Source organism: Bombus impatiens, unplaced genomic scaffold (assembly GCF_000188095.3).
Source record: "Bombus impatiens unplaced genomic scaffold, BIMP_2.2 scf_0044, whole genome shotgun sequence".
Taxonomy (NCBI): Eukaryota; Metazoa; Arthropoda; class Insecta; order Hymenoptera; family Apidae; genus Bombus; species Bombus impatiens.
The window spans coordinates 1182730-1200332 of NT_176463.1; the positions used below are offsets into that span (position 1 = coordinate 1182730).

General features: G+C 30.1%; 4 protein-coding genes across 5 annotated transcripts; 2 read left to right on the plus strand and 2 right to left on the minus strand.

The window, feature by feature from the left end:
* The first annotated feature begins 7255 nt into the window (after positions 1-7255).
* On the plus strand, positions 7256-8855 carry LOC100746916 (transcription initiation factor IIA subunit 2). The gene is made up of 4 exons (XM_033323144.1): positions 7256-7643; positions 7809-7913; positions 7990-8119; positions 8262-8855. Exons 1-4 carry the CDS (start codon positions 7572-7574, stop codon positions 8291-8293), a joined length of 339 nt encoding a protein of 112 aa, XP_033179035.1. The 5' UTR covers positions 7256-7571; the 3' UTR covers positions 8294-8855.
* LOC100741651 (membrane-bound transcription factor site-2 protease) lies at positions 8856-11147 on the minus strand. The gene is made up of 6 exons (XM_003485188.4): positions 10939-11147; positions 10497-10775; positions 10040-10390; positions 9710-9868; positions 9330-9587; positions 8856-9236 (listed from the first exon to the last, which is right to left on the minus strand). Exons 1-6 carry the CDS (start codon positions 11011-11013, stop codon positions 8868-8870), a joined length of 1491 nt encoding a protein of 496 aa, XP_003485236.1. The 5' UTR covers positions 11014-11147; the 3' UTR covers positions 8856-8867.
* A 363-nt stretch (positions 11148-11510) lies between these two features.
* LOC100742493 (8-oxo-dGDP phosphatase NUDT18) lies at positions 11511-14445 on the plus strand. The gene is made up of 4 exons (XM_003485193.4): positions 11511-11834; positions 12104-12635; positions 13240-13345; positions 13416-14445. Exons 1-4 carry the CDS (start codon positions 11732-11734, stop codon positions 13653-13655), a joined length of 981 nt encoding a protein of 326 aa, XP_003485241.1. The 5' UTR covers positions 11511-11731; the 3' UTR covers positions 13656-14445.
* Positions 14446-15214: 769 nt separating this feature from the next.
* On the minus strand, positions 15215-17297 carry LOC100742734 (zinc finger protein 782). 2 transcript variants are annotated; one of them, XM_012390878.3, is made up of 3 exons: positions 17039-17297; positions 16466-16690; positions 15215-16362 (listed from the first exon to the last, which is right to left on the minus strand). In XM_012390878.3, the coding sequence occupies exons 2-3, from the start codon at positions 16688-16690 to the stop codon at positions 15442-15444; spliced, it is 1146 nt and encodes a 381-aa protein (XP_012246301.1). In that variant the 5' UTR covers positions 17039-17297; the 3' UTR covers positions 15215-15441. The 2 variants fall into 2 exon arrangements, with proteins under 2 accessions (XP_012246301.1, XP_003485242.1); XM_003485194.4 differs by having other exon boundaries at positions 15216-16362; positions 16931-17295.
* Between the last annotated feature and the right edge of the window lie 306 nt (positions 17298-17603).

Consider the following 17603-nt stretch of genomic DNA (forward strand, 5'->3'; position numbering starts at 1 on the left):
GCTGCCGCTGCCACCACCACCATCACTACCACCACTGCCACCGCCAACGGTACCAACACCATCGCTTTTCTACCACCACCGCCACCCACCGCGCCGTTACCTTCGTCTTTTCGACATTTACCAACACCGACAACGAGATACTCTACACATCTATAACGTTTCACCACCACCAGATTCGTCCCCCCTTTCATTCCGATTCTCCCCGGTTGGACACCGGCGTTTCTCTTTCCTTCGTATATCCTACGTTTCCTTCTCTGGTTCTCTTTCAAGTTTCACACAACTTTTCCAACCACCCCACCAGAGGCACAGACAACGTCGACGCTGTCGCGACGATATACGCTATATCCAGCGCACGCGGATCTTTTCTATCTTTATTCCCTTTCGCTTGCTAACTTGCCGGTTCGCCCGTTCGCTTCCTGTCCTGGGAATGCGCGTTACAGTCTAAAGTACGCTTTCACGAATGTTCGCTAACGCTACAACACCTCATCTCTCTCTCCTGCGGCTCTCGCCTCCGGCTCCTTTCTCTTTTTCTCTGCCTTTCTCTGTTCGTGCATAAATGGACCGAACTTCGTGGAAAGCGGCTAAACCTCGTGTTAAGCACCGATTCAAAAACTCGACGACGAGGCAGCTTAATATTCGTATCTGCACTTTTTATGTGAACACTTAAAAATCATTTCGCAATTTCTTTGATTGCGAACCGCTGGTACACGTTGTCGACGTGTATGACCGGTATAATTCCCTGAATTCATAATGTTGCCACCTCGTAAAGCGAGCAATATAGATTTTGCTCTCAGGCAGTAGGTCGCGTTGAATCAAACATTAGTACAACTATGTATGACAGTGATTTATCAGACGCGCAAGTACATCGGTAAGACGTTTGATGAACGTAAATTTTTCACGCATACTGCAATATTAACGCGTTCACGAATAGAGACTAGTTCGTATTATGGACGTTAATGTGATATTATAGACACGTAATACGGTGGTCGTAAACGTATTACCATATCGTATAATGAACGAAATGCAATCAAATGAAAGCTGACGCGAAACGCGAAAACCTTTCTCCGCAACCTATTAAAACTTCGCACGGGAAACTAATCGATTTGAATTAAACTTAATGCTCCTGAGAATCCCTTCCTGTTAACCATGAAACATTTACATGTAAACACTGAAGTCAAACTTTCTTAACTTTTGGGAAATTTTCGAACAAATAAAAAAACTTTTTTGAGACAAACGTTTGCTTAATTCTCAATAACGAAAATTACAAATTTAGAACTCATACGATTTTAAGCTTTGCGTAACATGCGACAAAATTTGATCCTACCCCAGGAAATCCTAGGAAATAGGAGCAGCTTTCCCAAGTATATCCAACGAATCGAAAAACTGTAAAAAGCGGTGAACCGACACTTTTCACGTCAGAAGATTTTTACGTGTGAATCATAATGCGGCAAATCTCGTAAGTCCAACCAACTGCGTCGGACGAGAAAACGTCTATTGTAGTGTGCATGCCTTAAGCAGCGGCACGCTTCGAGGTGGGTGGAAGGGAGCAGAAAACGGGGTGTGCGCGTGGCCGGACTCGTGACGCCTGCGTCAATCTGCGATTCATTGCCCTGGCAACGGCGACGCTCATCGTCGTGCCTTTTTCTCTTTCCCGCTAAGCTCGATCGCCGTTTCACTTATCTCTTTCGACATACGGATATTCCCATTTTCCTCTTCTACCGACTTCCGTCTCCGTCCCACTAGTCGCACTTCTTTCAACTGCTAGATGCTCCTTATTCTCGTATCACGAGAACAAACCATTGAGGTTTCTGCGACGTAACAAGTGGATATCCTCATTTCCTACACGATCATTTCCCGTGCTTCTACATCTTTCACTGTCTTTACGGATTTCGTTTCTTCTACGAGAACTCGATTCGGAACGTTGTTCGACGTATCGTTTTTCGATAATCGCGCGTATTTGGAGCAATTTTCGACGAATACGAAGCCATCTAGCACGATTTTGATTCAAGGAAAGTCGAGAGATTATTTCAACGATGTTTGTTCGAGACACATCTGCAAATTTAATTTCTGTGCAATTAAGAAAAGCAAACCGCGTTTTGGTATTATTCTTAAACACCGCAAAGTAAGAAGCTACTTCTTTTCTTCTGATGTAGAAAAGAGGAAGAAACGTGCTAATATTTTTCACGCTTTCAACGGAAAATACACATTTTCCCAGTTTGATTAGTTTACGAAAAGTGCCACGAATTATTTATAGAGAAACGTTACACAATCTTAATACCCCTGTATCTTTCACAATAAAAATCATTCTCATTAATGCTTTCCTACATAATTAGAATTTAATACCATTTCCAGAGATTTATTACTATCCCGAAAAAGGATAAAATGAAAATCGTTCCGACATTAAAGAACGCAAATAAAACCTACTAAACTACGACTTACAAAGAACACGTATATTTCCTGGTGCACCCCTATACTGTCGGGTAAGTGATGCGTAACGGAAAGAAAAGGAGTTTTCCAAGTCTGTCGACTTAAGGCTCGAATCATGTTACCATTTTATCGACGAAAAGACGAGACTTGCTGGTGAAAAACATAACTTCCACTTTGAATGGTATGCCTTAAATGGTACATTCCTGTAACTAAAGAAATTTCTAGAACGTTCCTAAGTATACACCGTATTGCTATGTACCAAGATTTCGTCCTGAGTAGGATATCTACACCTAATGTAGCATCTCAGGAAAACTTCTTTCGAAGAATCGATTTAAGTACTCTTGCTGCTCGCAGTGCTCGCGATGGACTTACCTAAATCTGTATCTAGGAAGACCCAGTTTCATTAGATTCGCAAAAGAAGAAAATCTTTCTAAATAGTCGCTCCCTCTTTTATTATATCCAGCACTTTCCACTTCCATCGATTGAATAAGTCCCTTCCCTGCCGTTCCCTTTATCGCAGATAAAGTTCTCTGTCATAATAACTTTGACGTCTTTAAATGGTACGTATATCCGTAATAAATTGTTCTTGCAAACTTTCTAGATGGCAAGCTACATAAATAGTCTCGTGGAATCTCCCCCGTACCGTGCGTTTCCTACAACCCACCTTTGCCCCGAACCAACCTCAACCCCTCTTCGAGACGTCGCTATACTACTCTTAAAGATGCTTTTCATTGCACTCCTACACAGTGGAATCCGATCGATGCGAGTGTCCCGTTCTTTCGCGGGTAACTTGCTCCGTTCAATGTCCTCCTCCAACAAACCGGACCTCGAATCCTACTATACGCATCTTCCATTGTGTATTTCGCGACTTTATCTTTTTCGTTCTCACTATCCCTTAAAATCTCTATCTCTTTCCGCATCTGCTTTTTCTCCGCTGTCCCATTCTTCACGGGCGGATACGAACTTTGATAGTAACCCTTGGAGAAGGGTGGCTAGCTGGATATGTATGCTTGTTCTACCAGTTCTCATGACTTGCAGTTTCGTTTCCTCTTTCAAAAATCTTACCACGGGAAGAGTTGTTGATTTGCCTTTATTGGTTTCTCCTAACCTTGTTGTCGCGAAAATCCCTACAGTTTCATTCCTTGTACCTCTGCGGCCCTGTTAGCTACGTTTTAGTCTTCTTGCCTAATTCATTTCTTTACCTCCATTGTTACCACTCGTTACGGTTTACATCGACTTAATTGACTCCTGCTTTGCTTCAGGCCAAGGGACGTCGACGAGATCGTAAATGTGAGCACGAATATGTGTGTTTGTGCTTGTGCGTGCATTTACATAGAAGACTGATTGGTACGTGTGGTTGATTTATTTGAATATCGAAGATCAACGATTTGAATCGCTGAGAAATTCAATCGATGCAATATATTCAGAAAAATATAAACGATGAGTATTCACAAAGAACATTTAAATAATAATAAGATATTGCTGACGATTCTATCAAGTTCGAGTACTTCTTTCACACCTTTCATCGACACCTTCAAAAAGGTTTGAAACGCAACGACGATTAAATATTTTTCATCTTTGATTGAATTGAAAATACAGTCGAAGGATCATTTGAATTTTACGCCATGTTTTCGAGTACTACAGTGATAATAAATCTGAATCTATTACATAGGGTGGATACAATTTTCGTAAGCTAAATTCACAGAAATGTCTATTCATTCCTGGCTCGAGACTTCGTACCTCTTCCGATTTACCGAGAAAAGTTTTGCATGCGCACTGAAGTTTTCATCCGCAATTACTTGGACATCTAAACTTGCCAAATACTGTAATAAGACTTTCTCTCATACGTCCCATCTGTTTAACCGAATTAATGAAGTGAACTTACTCTTATTAAATACTGCTTTTGATATTATGCTATTAATCGACTGAGAATAAAAAGGGATTGAATATATTTTGATAATATTAAATTTCATTGTATCTGTTATTTTTTGATCTCTTATCTTAATTCGATATATCGAATTATTCATTGTATATCTTTTTATAACAAAACCATTTCAATGCACAGGATAAAAATAATTATAACGATAAACCATATGTTTATATGTACTTAGTAAACACTAATAATATCAATATTTGTACGTATAGTATATAAATATTATTGTAATTTGACGAAAAGCTAGAGATATAGGAAGTAAATACTCGTATATGAAGTAAGTTATCAAAACGAGTTCAAAGAAGCTTTAAACCGATAGCTTGCAATTATGAACCAATCATTATTCTCGTAATTTACCAATTTTTAAAGACACAAGCAATCATGAACAAAAGGAATCCGATTTTAAATCGTTGATGCACACAGTTATTACTATCAGAAAATATACTAGTCGAAATTCTAATTGCCTTACTGAAATCGCTTAATGGCATAACAAAAGAAATAACGCAGCTATAAAGAAATATCAACATTGATAAATGGAGTCACCAATATGCAGTAGTCGTAATAGTCAGTGTTTAACTGCAAAATGTGCCAAAATACCACTGTACTCTGTTTCCAACAACGTCACAGTGAAATGATCTAAAGCTCAACACTAGAGTTTTGAAGACAACTCATATGAATGAATAGAAACACAGAAATTTTAAAATTCTTTAAGTTGCAAAAATACAACTATTCTTACTATAATATCGAAATTATGAAAATCATAGAAAAATCTATCTAATAAAGGGTACACGATACAGAGTCAATTCATTTCTTTATGTATAGAGATGCTTTCAAAACATGAATATCACATTTGTCCTCATCCAAATGATACAATTTTATTATAACGTAGTAAAAATATTAATTTATATTTGTTGCACAACAATTTTAACGTGATGAAAGTATTAAATAATTCCACCAATTGTACTTTATCAGAAAGGCAATTAAAAGGAATATGTTCACAGTCTTCAATGGCTATTATTAAAAATCTTAAATGGGAACGAAAACGGAATTATACGGTTTCAGAACCATTTTGTAAATATTGAGATTATAATGTATTAATTATTGAACAACGATCAGTTTGGTATACATGGTAAAAATTAATGCCAAAAGTAGTAGACATCATATAAGAAACATGTACGTTCAATGCTTTTTTACGAATTTGAATAACCTAAATGTAAATTCCCAGAATTTTAACTCACCAAACCCTATATGTAGATATAAGGAAAAAGAAACTTACCAAAATAGAATTTCATCTGAAGAACATCAATTTATTCTTGCATTTGATTCGTGAGATACATTTGTTACTTAGCGCCTGAAATTTTAGTGAATGAATCGATATTTTATCTCATATCTCATTATAGCAACTTAATACTCTTTATATTTAAAATTTCAGTTCCCATCGAAAATTAACTTTGCCAACGTACCATGTGCGAGTCGATAATCTTTTTGATATTACTTCCTCTGCTGCTCCGTTAAGTTCCAGGCTTGATTATTAAATGATTACCTATGGACGTCATGATGAATACAAGATTAATAAGCATACTCAATTAACTGAACGCTCCGAAATGATACCTGATTTTTAAGTTTCTAAAATTCCAATATGTAGTACCTTTACATCTAAATTATACGATCGCGAAAAGCATTCGCTTTAAACGTTTGACTATTCTTCGTTCCCTATTTTGCTCACGAAAGTCTATACGTTACGTTAATTGATATGTCACTACCGACATGTGCGCGAACGTTATAACTCGTGTTCCACAGAAGATTTAAAATTACTCTCTAAATTTTGATTTGTCTGCGCAGAAAATGGTGGGGAAGTATGATGGAAGTATCACTGTGTTGCACCACGTGTCTGCTTGGAAAGTTCGCAGGATAACCGATGACAGGCCACGTTGGTGTTACAGTTACCTACCGTATTGACCATATTCAGATAGCGCTATCAAACATTCACAAGGTATACGTGTTGCATACGCGACTGGAAGACAATCTTTGCTTTACACGATACATTAGCTTTCTGTTCTCGGTGGAAATGTTACTCTTGGCATTTTATCATTACTTTGCATTCTATAAACGAAAGCTTTCAAAATTAAAGAGTATTTAGTACATACATAGTTACATGTATAACCTTTACCGTAAATAAATAAATACTTCGCAAGTATGTATCAGGAAACATTTTAAAGTTGAACAAAAATAAAATACATTTGTTAATTTGTATTAGTTATTGATATAAGATTATGTTTATTTAATATAGTCCTGTATTATGTGTAGAACTTTCATTTACCGCGCAGTGATTTCATATGTATGCATGCACGCTTGCCTTCATTTTTAGAATAGTTCACATAGTTGTATACGGAACCACTTAATCAGATTACTATTAAAAATCAGTGTTAAAAATTTATCAAAATACTTTTCAAAATTGTAGTATTATATATAACAGCAATTAAAATTCACAATAAATTTTTTGAGAAAATGAATAATTTCTACTTTCAAATGATCGGATACAAATGATAATTAATGATATTGTGCATTTCTTCTCAATATTTTAAAATTTTATTAGAATAATAAATAAAAAAATCACACACTTTTTTAAATAAATAAATTTTCAATATAGGTTTGATAAATATCAGATATATATGTAGCGTGAAAAAATATAGTATACAATCTTGAATTTGAATCTGCCGCTCTTGGCAATATCATTTTCTACTATACGGTTTCATTTATACAAATAAGTACTGCACGGCAGGATTTTATCTAACAATCAGAGATACAAAGATAGAGTACGCGAATCATATATATATATATATATATATATATATATAACCATATAAGTGGATGAGATATCGGAATAAAAAGAGAACGGTGCATAGAGATGTCTTTTGTCTAATCGGGCATGGCATTAACGCCGGTCGTTGATTAATGTTATAATTACACATTTATTATACGAATGTGCATGCGTTATTAGACAAGGACATAAAAAGTCTCTATGTAGCGTTCTCTTTCTATTCCTATATCGCTTGTTCAGCTCGGTCACGCACTCTATCTTTATGTCTCTATACTAACAACACAGTTAATCAACAAATACTGTTTCCTATTTTCATTACGCATAAAGATTACTTTTGCATTAAAAGACCTCTATTTGCTTTAATATTGTGCATATTATACATTAAGGACAATGTCTTATCAATTATATCGAAACACAACATTAGGTAATACGTTACAAGAAAGCCTCGATGAGCTCATTCAGGTACGTTCACAAAAATATGTAATATTGCGGTTAATGTTGTCGATAAACCAATTTCACTTCTGTCATCATGCAAACTATAGAAAATAAACATTAATATGATACACCTCAAATGAAAAATGTATAATCTATGATATTCATTTTATGTAATAACATAATATGTTATAGTATGGGCAAATCACACCTCAGTTAGCAATTAAAGTACTATTACAATTTGATAAGGCAATAAATCAAGCACTTGCAGCCAGAGTTAAGTCACGACTCATATTTAAGGTAACTAATGTTGATATTTGATATTAATTACTTTAAATAACATTGATTATAACTATCATTTCTTTAAAATTTTTAGGCTGGTAAATTAAACACTTACAGATTTTGTGACAATGTATGGACTTTTATGCTTAATGATGTTGAATTTCGTGAGGTTCAAGAAATTGCAATAGTAGATAAAGTTAAAATTGTTGCATGCGATGGAAAAAGTATGTAATCCTTTATTTACTTTTTTAACTGTTTAATTAACTATTTGTAATATTTCTATATTCTAAAAAAAATATTGAAAACAAAAATAATGTTAGTAATCCTTATATTACTACAAAAATTATAATTTTTGTACTATTACAGCATTGGATGGAGATGCAGCAGCAAAACGATAATATCTCTTTCTTATACAACTAAATATATCATTATTATTATATTATACTAGTTATAAAGAAATTTCATTATATAATATATTATAATTTTATAATAATTCAAATAATAGATAGTAAACAAAACAAATTATACATATATATTTAATATAGGTATAGAATTTCCATTTATTTTTGAATGACAGTTAAATTTTGTTACACAACAACTAAAATCATAACACCACATTGAAAGTAGGAATAATAAATTGTAGCTGCCTTTTTTGTCATATCAGAACATAGCAATAGCTTTATTTTTATATTATACTTCAATATAACTATCTAATCTACTTAGATTTTACATATTATATTTACTAATAATTTATTTCCAAAAAATATAGAAATATATAATATAATCTTCCTATGTGGTCCAATCTGTTGTTCCAAAGATGTAAATAATTTTTCGAACGAGACTGCAAGATTTATTAAGATATTTAAATAAGCGATACAAAGTGCCATTAAACTTATATAGAAATGTAATTCATAATAATGTACTTTGTATTCTAAATAGAAATTTCAAATATTAACAACATTCTTTTACTACTTATAATAATTTATTCATAAGTAGATACAATAAATTTATAGTAAGAAATAATGTACCTATACTTGTTATCGTTAATATAATGGTTTGTCTAACATTTTTATTGTGGGGCGTAAAATTTAATAAATAAAGTATAAGTATATTTATAATATATTGTCCATCCAGAAAGAAACAAGGCACAATATTAATAATTGCTAATCCCGCAGAAAATATTGTAATATATTTGCAAAGAAGTGTCAAAGCTTCTGGTAATTTAGGATTTAAGAATGAATATTTAGGTATCCAATCAGATACATCAACAGTTCGATAGATATCTGCTGGGTGTCCAAAAAATAATACATCCTTTCCCTGTCTCCTTTTTATTTGAACAACCTGTGATAGAAAGGAAAACCAGTTTGTTAAATACTTTAAATGTTATTAATTGTTACGTGATTAATATCTAAATGTTTGTTTTTAAATATATACCTTGGTAACATTATCAAGGGAAGGTCTTAAACAATGAGTATCATGAAATACACATTCATGACTAGCATGACAAAAATTTTGAGATTGATTAATCATAGTTCTGGCTGGAAGGCAAGAATGAGGAGGTAAATGTAAAGGAGCTGCTTGTGGTCCCTCAATGTACTCAAAGCATAAACTTCCTGTAATTTCACTATCTGATGTACAACAGTTTATAGCACCATTAGTTTTTTGTTTTGATGGAACGGACTCATCATATTCCTAAATTAATTTGCTAATTAGGTTATGAAAATTTATATTATGCACAAAGATACTACCATTACTTGTTTAAAAAAAAGAATCATATTAACTAATGTAAGAAAATTATACAGAAAAAATGTTACCTGAATAAATGATTGTTTAACACAGTATCCAAGAGCTGGTTGATTAACTGTGTTTAATATACAATCGTACCAATCTTCAGTATATTTTACAGGACAGTCATTTATTTCATATATTAAATCCTGTTCAAGAAGTCCAGTTGGACCTAGTACAGGTGAATTCTATAAACGTAAATTTTCATAAAAAAAACTTACCATTCCTAATTCAAAATTGATCATTTGCTATCTATCTCTACTCTAATCAATTTTGTTTTCATATAATTTAAGTAAAACATAAAAATCATTTGAAAACCAATGTACTAATATATAAGAATACATTATCAGAAGACTTACAGGTAAAATAGTCTTTACATAAATTCCACTCCCTATTGCATAAAATGGTGCCCAGAACCATGTAGAAAGCAAAAGAATAGTTGCAGCTACTGTAGCAAGTACTATGTTATGCCAGATTCCTGCACAAGTGACTCTTAGTTGATTTTTTAATGGTAATGAACTAAGTTGTTCACTGCTTATATGTACATAAGCTATGGGTATTGTGAAAGCAATTAATATTCCCAAACCAAATAACTGAACATCTTCTCTTGCTGCAGCCAATGCATGTCCTAACTCATGCATAATACTGCAAACTGCTAATGTAATGATATAATATCCAATCTCATTGAAGGGCATATCTATGCCAGGTAACTGTAAAAAATAAAAATGTATCACATATGATTTTATCAACGAAATTACATTTATTAAAGAATTATCTCACAATAGTAAATTAAATATTATTCTAAGTTAAAATTACCATGGGTTCTAATAAAGGTTCAGAATTAGTATTATCAAGAGATGGTCCATTAGACCATATATTGAATGTCATTCTTAAGATTATAATTATAGCAATTGGCAAAATAATGACACTAATAATCACTCCTGCATTAAACCAAGCAGTCCAAAATTTAGAGCGATCCATACCCCATTTAATTATTTTACGATTAAATGCTGTGGTGAACCATTTTATTCGCAATATTTGAACTTCTAAACCAGTATTTTTTAAAAAATATAGGTATGGATAATGTGAACATGTCTGTAAAATAAATGATATTCGTAATTATTATTACTTATAAATTATCAAGAAAAATTATCATTAATATTTTATCTTTACAAAATAAAATTTTTTAAATTATAATTCTAAAATTATATATAAAAATACTTATAATATTTATCTGTATAACATTCGTAAACTGTACCTTAAAAATTGTGTCAAAAAAGAATAATGAGCAATGAATGAGACCTATTGCAATTAATACATTTAAAACTTCCATTTTTCAATACTTTATTTTGATTTTTTATGTAAACACTTTTCATGTTACATCTTACATCATGTATCAAGCTTCCTTTACTATATAGAACCGCATGTCGTACAACTTGTACAGAACTATTTGATTTTCCAAGTTGTAAAGATATAGTAAACTATGACTTTTTAACAGTTGCATTCCCTAGATGATAATAATTATTTTTGTAATTATATTTATATCACTAATGAATTTATATTACATGTAAATTATGTTATGATTGATCTATAATGCAACATAATATAATGTTTTGATAAAAACAGTTATATTTTATAAATTAAATTCAATAAATGTTCATGAAATTTAATATTTTAACATAAGTTTACAAATTTTTCAAATCATACTTTATAAATTAAAAATAATTTTTATCTCATTTTCGTTCATATCTTATTACATACTGTGTTATTATATTCTAAAAAAACTTTTAAGTATTACATAGGGAATTCGATATAGGAACGATGATAATCCAACCAGATTGAACTGAATAGTGATGACTTAGATACAACTTACAACTACAGCAGGATGCACACGCCTAATTCAATTATGTATGAATTGTATGATCATTATCACTTTCACTTTGTTTATAACCTTATCTATCGTTAAATTAGTAGTAATGATATATGATATCTAAGATATAATTTGAATATTTGTTTTGTGTATATTTTAAAGCAATTGCTGTTATACTGACATGTCGTTATCTATTGAAAAACAAATTGAATTATTATTAGCTGGTCATCCATTAGAAATTGGTGACACGCATGATAGTACCCATGCGGTACAAGATGAAATAGGTAAAGTGAACTTTATGTGTAATTAAATGTTAATGTTTAAGAAATGATACTTCATTGATATATATATGCAATTAGTTAACATTTATTATATACTATTATGAAGCTTATAAATGAATCAAAAAAATATGTTAGAAATTATAACATTTAGTTCTTTTAATTTTTGATATTGTTGATTTCATACATTTGTTCTCTTAGTTTTATTTTATCTTTCATTTCTTATGCAATTATTATTAGTTATTAACAACTTATACAAAAGAAACGTGTCATAGGAGGAAAAGGAACACCTAGTACTTATATACCAATTTGTCAAAAAACTGTAACATACATTGTTGCTGCTGTAGTGATAAATAATCAAGGGGAAGTATTAATGATGCAAGAAGCAAAAGCTACTTGCAGTGGAAAATGGTATTTACCTGCTGGTCGTGTTGAACCTAATGAAAATTTATTAGATGCTGTTAAAAGAGAAGTCTTAGAAGAAACAGGGCTTACATTAGATCCAGAAACATTGATATTAGTAGAATGTGCAACTGGTTCATGGTTCCGATTTGTATTTACTGGCAAAATAACTGGTGGTAAATTAAAAACATTAGAAGAAGCAAATGAAGAATCGTTACAAGCATGCTGGGTGAATAATGTAAATGATCTGTCACTCAGATCACATGATATTATATCTTTGATAGAAAGAGGTAAAACTTATGTCACGAATAAGAATATTCCACAACATCCATATTTAATGCCAATTAGTACACCATTGTCCAAATTATTGTTGCGGCTATCAATCACTTCGAAAAAAAGATCAACGTAAGTTACATACATTTGAAATATGCTTAATTTAAATTTATTTTACATTGAAGTTTCAACTTTATTTGTATAAATATATCAGTGCTTATGCTTGATTCCTCTTTAGTATTTACGCTTGCAGTATAAGGTCACTGGTGATAGTTTTCATAAAAGAACAACAACAATCTGATTATGACTGTGAATATGGATGAAGGCTTAGGTTGGAATATAGTAGGTACACTTACATGCACATGCACTTGTACATATACATCTATAGCAATAAAATGCTTGCCTTTTTCATTTTAGTCCAAACTCGTACTATTAACAATGTAGATGTTCATAAGTAAATTATGATTAACAATATTTGGAAATGATTATTTTATGATGCATAACATGTGCACAATAATAGTATCAATTGTATTATAAAATTACTAACTATATATATATATATATTTTTTTTTATTTTATCTAACAAACTGCATAAACAATTATTTTGTTTAAGATGTAAATAATGCATATTCGATTATATAGACTTAAAGTACAAAAATCTTCATAAAATGCCAACATTTTACTCCTTTTATAGTTTTAAATTGATATACAATTATGTATTATATTTTATCAACAGGAATAAATTGCATGTACTTGTATCAGATACCATGCCATTCCATTTACCAATTTGTGAAATTAATCCACATCGCAACCTTCTTTCTACTTTACATAACTTTATGAAGGTAAATATTTCTTAATATCTACCTTTTGATATAGATAATTTTGTATTATAATCTATCATAAATTGTTTAGGAATTATTTGGAAATGGAGTTGCACAGCATAAACCACATGGAATACTTTCCTTAGAATTCAGTGGAGGGCAAGGAGGAGATGGACTTTGTTTAACATTATTAGTATCATTCAAGTTACCTGTGGAAGATGTACCTGCTACAGGAAAATTCATTTGGCATGAGCTACCTGAAAATCTCGCTACAAGTATTACTTATCGCTTACCACGAAACATGACAGTGCCTTTAAATGTTATACGATGATCAGATATTCATACTTAGTGTACAAGTGAACATTAGGTGTGCATAGTATAATTGCATTTCAAATTTTATGTATGAGAAATTTTATTAATTTTTCTTTTTCTAGAAAATGAGGTAAAAAATTTTTGGACTGGCACGCTCTTAATATTTTGACTATAATTATGCATTCAGTAACTTGCAATTTTACATTTTTACATTGTCAGAACAGAATTATAAAATTTCTTAGTTGAGAAATATAATTGAGAACAAAATAATTAGTGCGCACGTACATTCGCACATAATTCTATATATACGGATATACAAACGAGGTATACTTATCTGATATTAATATCTAATAATTTCTAATTATATTAAAAAATATTTATGTTATATATTTACATTTTTCCTAGTCTGTACCAATGATTTTTTTAACAAGAATGAATATGTAGTATGTAGTATATGTAACTCACATACAAGTCTATAACATAATATCATTAATACTAATTATAAATAAATGACGTGAATGTATTTTATCAGAGAAAAACTGCTAGCATTTCCAGTTGGTACCAAAAATTTTGAGAAAGAAGAGATCTTTTTGCTTCAATCTTAAAACCCATGTAGAAATTTTTATAAAAATATTCATAATATAGATAAATGTAGGAAGCTGATATCCTGATAGTAGACATTTATTTTTATATGTCATAGAATATTATAAAGAACAGTTATTTTACGTTCCAAATACAAGTACGTAAAATGTACAAATATAACAAAGTTTGAAAAAATTATTAAACACAAATACAGACATAATACACTAGAATTTATGCATAAACATATTTGACATTGTAAAATAATAGTCACTTAAATGTGCAAAATCTGCATAAAACACACAGGTTAAAATATCGTATATACATATAATACATTATACATATATGTATTATGATACATGTTTATGTAATGTTTGATAGAAAGTCCAAGATAATTTTTAATGTTGTTTACATAACATTTTTTAAAGTTTTCGAAGTATTTATAATTTATATAAATTAAGTAATTTTTTTAGCTTATATAGTATTTATTAACAATGTGCAACTGAAATAAAATATATTAATTATAATTTAATATGTTTAAAGCAATTTCTACATATTTTACTATACATAAATAAATCATGAAGACTGTGTTTTATACAAATTTATACAATATCTTCTTTAAAATGATATGTCAGGAGTATGAGTATACAAATTTAAGACATATATATTACATGAAATTTAAAATCTTTTAATATCACAAAAAGTACATTAACATTTTTATAAAAAAATTTTCAGTTCAAGTATACTTTTGGCTTATTCTATACATAACAGTAGTATAGATCAAATTCATACAGAAAGTATATATCAATATATTTTTTAATATTACACTATTTGGAGTAGAATAAAAAGAGATTTTAAAATACTTAACTGAAATGTTGCTGTAAGTGATAAAATAAACAAAAAGTTTAATTAAAAAATTGTGATTTTTTGATAACTTTACCATATTATATAATAATACAGTTATAAATACTTAATATATTATGTGTAATTGCACGTTTACAATTTTCAATTGTATTTTATATATCAAAGATGCCATGTAGAGAGATTTCACTTTTTACAATATAAAACTTATAATTCCAAAAAAATATATATTTATATATCCATAATTATTGATGCAATTGTTGATCATTAAGAAATTTAAACTCTGATAATACATTTTTACAGCAATTATAATTACAAAATATATTCATAAGTTAAACTATCATTAAAGTATTTATTTAGCATACTTAAGTTGATGTTGGTGTTAATACCCCAACTGCATTTGTTGACTCCTCATCATTACTTTCATTTTTTATAGGAACAATATTATTTTCAATAGGCGTCAGTTTGACATTAGTATTTTGAATCATTGATAAATTATTGAACGAATTTATAGATGTAGTGGTATTAAGATTTGCAGTACATAATGCTTGCTTTTCATTATTTTCACATTGATTAATGCTAGTGTTAATATTTACAATATGTTTTTTCATATGAGTCGTTAAATTTCCACTATGATAAAAGTCTTTCCCACAAACCTTACATTGAAATGGTTTAATTCCGGAATGGATTCTTTCATGTATTGATAAATTGCCACTATGCCTAAATTCTTTACCACATACAGCACATTTATATGGCTTTATACCTGAATGAGTTCTTAAATGAGTCGATAAGTTTCCACTATGACTAAACATTTTTCCACATATTTGGCAACCATAAGGTCTTTCACCAGAGTGTGTCCTCATATGGATAGCTAAGTTTCCACTGTGGGTAAAACACTTTTCACACTGATTACATTTATAAGGACGTTCTCCATTATGTGTTCTCATATGTATAAATAAATTACTTTTATGTCCAAACTCTTTGAAGCATATTTCACATTGACATTTAAGTTTTTTTCCTATGTTTGTGTCTGAAGAACCTTTGGGTGGTCTTCCAGGACGATTAGATTTTATGGAAGATATAGGCTCTGAAATTGATACTATTTGACTTGTAAACTTTGCTGCTTGTATACTTTGAGGACATTGTGACTGTTCACTGTTCACAGTTTTTTGATTCATGTTTATATGACATTGCTGATTCATTTGATTCAAATTTCCTTCTTGATTAATTTGAAAATTTGTATTATTTTGTACATAATTTTTCATATATGCTAAGGAAGTATTTTCCTAAAATATTTAATATTAGTCAGTTTCTTATTGAAATGTTATATAGGTTTTATGATTTAGAAAATAAATCAATAAAAACATTTATTGAAATTATAAAACTTACTTCAGATTGGAATAAATTATATTGACCATGAATTTCATTTTTTGGATGTATTTCATTTGATAACTGTGCGTGACTCCAAAAATGTGATATCTCATTATATTTATAATCAACATCTTCTTCAATAAATGTTGGATATTTGGAATTATTTGAGGTATTAACTTTATCACCAAAGTTAACATCTTCTATTCCCATACATTCATGTTTTATTTGAACAGGATTAAACATCTACACATATGTATATATTAGAAGATAGTTATAATTAACAATATTCTTGCATTATTTACTGAGATTAAATACTAAAAGCTTGATTAAATTGATTAATTAGTCTATTAAAATAAAATAACGAATGCTGTAATTTTCAAAAGGAGAATGATCTTTAATTTACAAAACTAAAGTTATAAACTTTGTGGAATAAAGACAAATAATGGTTTTAGTGAATTTAAAATTCACGTAAAATACACATACATTTCAGAAAATATATTCTAGAATTAATAGCCACTGCGCTATAATTCGCAATTCTTCATAGTTTGATAAAAAGCTGAATTTTTGAAAGAAACAACATGACAGACATACATTGTCACTTCACCACAGCTATTTATTACATGTACATATGTGTAAAGAAGCAATTATTTATATTACACTCCTCTCTGTTTATACACATTTCTTAGAATATCATCTACTACATTAAGTAATTATGGTGTTCTCTTATTAAATATATTAGAGAATTCAATTTGTTCCATAAAATATATAAATTTTTATATCGTGAAACAGTGCCATCTAGGAGAACTATGTTGTTTTGTAAAGGTTTCCAATTTAATATAAACTAAGTATTTTATATATTTTTTAATTTCAAAAAGATTTAATTTAAGTTAGAATCACATTTATACATTTAGAACGACTATTGACATTTTAATACCGTTTTGTTTTGATTCATCACTTGATGGAAATGATTTTTGATTTAAATTCAAAATATTATTTATTATTCTTGACAATTCTCATATTATTGATTAAAAATCATTATTCATTTGTATAATTGTATACATGAAATTATTTACAAAATCTTTAATTTACACATGAAATCAACAAAATATAATACAATGTATGTGAATAAAAATCAAATATGCCGATAAATGTATGT